Source organism: Halyomorpha halys, unplaced genomic scaffold (assembly GCF_000696795.3).
Source record: "Halyomorpha halys isolate HHAL.00 unplaced genomic scaffold, Hhal_1.1 Scaffold819.1, whole genome shotgun sequence".
In the NCBI taxonomy this organism is placed as follows: domain Eukaryota; kingdom Metazoa; phylum Arthropoda; class Insecta; order Hemiptera; family Pentatomidae; genus Halyomorpha; species Halyomorpha halys.
The window spans coordinates 264,174-269,598 of NW_027106888.1; the positions used below are offsets into that span (position 1 = coordinate 264,174).

Genomic DNA, 5,425 nt, shown 5'->3' on the forward strand with positions numbered 1-5,425 from the left:
TATACTTAATCGGAAAAAAGAAAAGAGTACTATAGGACTACAGGAAAGTTAGAGGTAACGAGTACTCTAGCGGTAGAGGAAGGTAAGAGGCAAGGTGTACTCAAGTAGTGTTACTAGTAATTTTATTACTATCTTATAGTGACTTATATCACTAGTGACTGATGGTCATTCCATCTCCTTCAAACTGGCTTATGATTATTTTCATGAATATTGGTCTTACAAAAGTTTTCTGCATTTAGAAAACTGGTGGTCAGAAAGGAACCATCTTCTGTTTCGTCCAAGAGATTTGCAGCAACTGGAGACGTTGGACATCACCAGTATAAACGTAATGAAAATAGAGAAGGAACGAAAATTCCTGTGTTATATAAATGTTAGGTATGTAAAATATTATTACCTTATATCAATCGACTTCAATAGTTTTCTAAATTCTAATAACTTATATTTTTGCCCTATGAAAATAAATTAGTAATTAAAAAAACGTTTCGAACAAAATTAGAGGAAGTTTGAAATAAAATCTTTTTTTTGTGTTTTAACGTAAATTGCTGCTATAAAATGAGCTTAAGTCCCTGATTTATTTGTTTATTGTATAGTCTATATTCAAGAACAGTAGGAGATGCTTACACCAATAGGTAACCAATTCATATTGACTTCCTCAAGTGTATATTTATGTGGGAAAGTGAATTTAGTTTTGTCCAACCTTCTCCTGAAGGTGATGTATGGTGAAACCTTCCCATGTTTTCTGAACAGTTGATTATATTATCAACCTGGACTATTTTCTTGATTCAAATACGATCAACTATTTATATATAATATAAATTTATAATTTATATATAATATAAAGATTTTGTAATGATTCTTTGACGGTGACATGACATCACGAGGATATGAGTGAGAAGTTGGGGCTATGAGGAGGAACATAAATATTTTTAATAATGTTAAAATGTTTTTGCATTTATTAATTTTCAGAACACTTATTTGAAGAAAAGGAAATGAACAAATATTTAAAAAAATCGAGGAATAACTTAATTAAACTGCATGGAAGAGTGATGATAAAAATATAAATACGAGTAAATTAAAAATATCTTTATTTCCCTACATTTTTTTTTTGTTATTTTTATACATGGAGAATTTTAATAAATTTTATATAATACTGTTAGTTTATTTTTTCTATTTCTATATAGTACCTCTAAACCTGAGCCTTGAGAAGTATACCAAAAAAATAAAAAATCAATTTTGTGTAGATTCTATGATCTTAATTGTATTTGGATAATAGTAATTGGAATAAGTCAATACAAACATGAAAATAATTTATAATCATAAAATTCTTTCTTGAGACTGGCAAATTTTTTACTAAATAATTCTTAAGGGCTATAATGGCGGCTGGTTGTTTATGAGAGCTTAAACAGACCAATTATTTAAGTTTAGAAAAGTGAAAAATCTATATTATATATAAATACATCACCATTTAAATTTTCTTTATAAGATATAACCCTTCAAAGTAATTAAATGATATGATCCGTTGGGATTAGAAGAAGTTTAAGCCAAACCTGAAGTTTTGAGGTAAGTTGAACTTTTATGGAGTTTTGATAAAGCTTTTAGTGAGAGATAACATTTTTTTGTGTTAAACCTGGTAACTAACAAGAATAAATATTTATAAGAATTTGGGGTTAATACACTTAGTAATTAATCAAAAAATTAATTTACATTGAACATTAATTTTGATGAAAATGGAATCACTTACACTACTTTTGCTCTAAACGGCTCATATGTAACAGGTTCTGTTGTAGACTACGCTCTATTATGATTATTTATAGTGACTTATTTTATGTGGCAACACTGTGTGGCGTAAAGAATCCCTGAAAGAATGGAATTCAGGGAATGCTAAATGTCAATTCTATATTTCGAACATGTTGAGATCTGCTTAGATCTGACAAACTGGTATCGACAGGGCAACGCCACCTGTTATACAAGAGAGAGTCAGCCTGAACTGGTGCGAGAATTTTTTTTTTAAGCAGAATGGGAGGGTGAAGTTTTCATTATGTGGGAACCACACGAAATAAAGGTCAATCCGGCCGGGCCAGAATCGATCCGGTGCCTCTCCAGTTTGGAGGTTACTAAGGTGATGTCTCATCTCCATCGGTACAACGGCCGAAAATTGATTTTGAAATAAGTCATAGCAATGTTAAAGCTGTTTTAGTGCAAAAGTTTTGTTAGTGTGAGAGTCCGTTTAGTATTGGTTCCTGGTTACCTAAACAAGAGGAGATTTGTATTATTGCAGGATGTGAAAAAAAAATTGTTTGACCTCAGACTCGAAAGTTTTCATTCGTGTTTTAGCCATCCAAAAGCAAATTTGGTTTTGGCTCGGTCGGTCTGTTTGTGTATCTGTTGTCAAATCCAATCTTCATGAAATTTTCAGGGTTGTGCGGTTGGTATCTACATGGTACTACGAATAAATCAAACATATTTTTCATCAGTCCACCATGTTTTCTTTTTTAATTTATGATAATATTTTTTCAATTATACAGCCTTTAATTGTATTTATATAGTGTTTTAATAAATTGTATGTATATAACTTTCTTGATATCACTTTTATCCAATTTCATATTTATTTTTCAATTAAAATAACAATGCCGGCCCTTGTCCAATTTGCCTGTTCGTGTCCTCAAAACTGTGTTTGACTCAATACAATATCAATTTATATTACAACAAAGAAGGATGTATACAAGCTATATAATTTTATAAAACCTTTTTAGTTATTAAAATTAAGTTCTGGCACATTACCAGTGATGCGGCGAGAGGGATGCGCTGGGATCTTATGAGCTCTGGTCTACCCCTCACATTTTGGGAATAGAGTGGGCTCAGGGATCCTCAGGTCGATTGTGTAAATATTGTATATAGGAGTGTAAATGTGACTAGAGATTCATTTATTTTTATCATTATTTTATTTATTTATTTTTTTCATGCACATAGTTTGATTATGTTCATTTTCTTTATCCTTCTGTTTATATATGTTTTAAGAGAGATTTTATTTATTTTTATGTACTTTTTTCATTTATTTATTCATTGTTCATTTTCATTTTATTTTGTTTTAGTTTGAATGTGATCATTCATCACTGTATACACCCATTGCCCACATCGGTGTGGCAGATTGTAATATCTATCAATAAAGTTTAAAAAAAAAAAAAAAAATTAAGTTCAGAAATGTTACTAAAAGTTAGAATAGCCATTCAGACCGCCATATAATTTTAATATTTTTTAAAATGACTGAAGCCATCACTGCTACAATGAGGACTTGGGGTTGTTCATATATGTGAAGCTCATTTCTGATATATAGCTCACAACTGATGTTTATTTTAGCCACTTTTTCTACAGAAAAATAATAATAATATTAAGGTAAGTGATAACTATGTCATATATTGGTCTTAATTCCGTACCTATGATTATATGTCATGTATAAATATATATAAAAAAAAAAAAACCTCTCTACTGTTTTTTACTTTAAGTAAATTGTAAACAAAACACCGTTTCTAAATTTTTAATCCGATCAGTGCCAAATTTACCAAACGAAAACTCTTTTCAATTCCTTCCCTATCAATTCCGTATCCTAGATTGTACACATGAATGGGAACAGAATCGTTTCGAAAAATTCTTTATTCTTAATTTTAAGACAAATCCTACTTTTTTTAGAAGATAAATTTGTTCAGTTTGCTATATGCAGAAATTTAGAATAATGTAACTCTAATAGGTTTTTATTTATCGCTCTTTACACAACAAAAAACGTAACGCTTAAAAAAAATCGACTTAAATTTCCAGCTTTTCAATTTGGAATTGGACCATTGTTGGTATGTTTTTTTTTTTGTTTGCTTTTGAGGTCTGCTATGGCTATAAACATGCCACAAAATCAAATTCATTACCAAACCTCTTCGCAGATTAGAAACAAATGTTGACCAATTCCAAAAGAAACCTCGACTTTATTTATACAAAATTAAAGCTTATTAAATGTATCCTTGTAAGTTAGAGATCTATCAAGCCAGGACAGCCGTGGGACCAGCGGCAACACTATCAACATCGCATACTTTACTTCTAAAACAACTAGCGTCTTTATGCGTTAACGTTTATTTTATACAATTATTTACCTGTTAGACATTTATTATCAGTTTTGTTTTCAAACTAAATTTCCAAAAGAAATTGTGTGTTTATTAAGAAGCTTTTTAATAAATACAAGTTTTTGAGACTGTGTGAAAACACAAGTAAGCATGAACGTAGTTTAAAATATATTAGATTAATTTTTATTAATATATTCTTGTTTGAGAGTGGTTTAGTTTATTTAAAAACAAATTTGATCCTTTTTTCTCAACTTTATTCTTTTCAAAACCTTGAGGGTTTGCAAATTGTAAATGAAAGAAAGAAGAGAAGTGGTTAGTAAAAGTTTTAAATTTAAGAAAGTTAAATTATATAGAAGAAGTTATAGATGGGACAAAGGCAATTAGCCGGCATTTTAAAGAATTTTAAAAGAGAAAATGACAACAAAATAAAGGTGTCCTTGAAAATGACCTAAGGATCGAAACGTTGGAAGGTATTGAAAAGAATAAAGTTGAGAAAAAAGGATCAAATTTGTTTTTAAAAAATATGTTTTGTGGGAGATGACAAGAAAATTTAAAGCAAATCTTCATTATCAACCCCTTCTCTCACGACATTTTAACTCGCCAGATATTGGCTTTTTATAATTTATAGTAACCATACATTGAAAATAAACTTACCAACATCATCACAATAGATGAGCATTTTAGGTGTCTCAGTGTGTCATAATACAAGAGCCGGGAAGAAAAATGGCGGCTGTTTCAAAACCTTAAAAATACATTGATTTTTCATTCGGAGTTCTATATCTTAAAAACTACCAACGACACTAGAAATTCTAAAAGAACATTATTTAAAGAAGAGTAAATTTTCTGAAATATTAGCCCTAAAAGAACTATTTAGGTCCAATAGTTCTCGAGATATAGCTTTTTAAAAAGCAAAATTTCTTAAAAATCTACTGAAAGATTAGTAGTTAGTTAATTTATTTTGAGAAATCTATATCTTAGGAACTATGTGACGTACAGATGTCTATTAGCACTCAAATTAAAGCTAGTTTAATGGACTATAAATAAGTATATGATCTTTACCTTCGTAGGAATAGTAGTTTTCATGATATTTGCTAAAATAAATTGATTTATAGTTGTTCGAACAATAAATTTTATTAATGAAAAACTTTATTTCAGAAATTATTGGACGTACTGTTGTCTGCCAGCGCTCAAATTGAAGCTAGTTATATTTACTACAAAATAGTCAATTGTGTTTATCTTTGTAGGAGTAGTAGTTTTTATGATATTTTAAAAAATATACCAACAAAATGTTAATTTCTAGTTGTTCGTTTAAAATGTTG

At 29.4% G+C, this 5,425-nt stretch overlaps 1 protein-coding gene across 1 annotated transcript in view; it reads left to right on the forward strand.

The window, feature by feature from the left end:
• LOC106686439 (uncharacterized) overlaps positions 1–1,135 on the forward strand; it is a 27,491-nt gene extending 26,356 nt beyond the window's left edge. Inside the window, exons 10-11 of the mRNA XM_014429752.2 lie at positions 240–375; positions 967–1,135. Coding sequence (XP_014285238.1) covers positions 240–375 — 136 coding nt within the window. The 3' untranslated portion in view covers positions 967–1,135. The remainder of the gene's footprint in view (positions 1–239; positions 376–966) is intronic.
• The last annotated feature ends 4,290 nt before the right edge of the window (positions 1,136–5,425 follow it).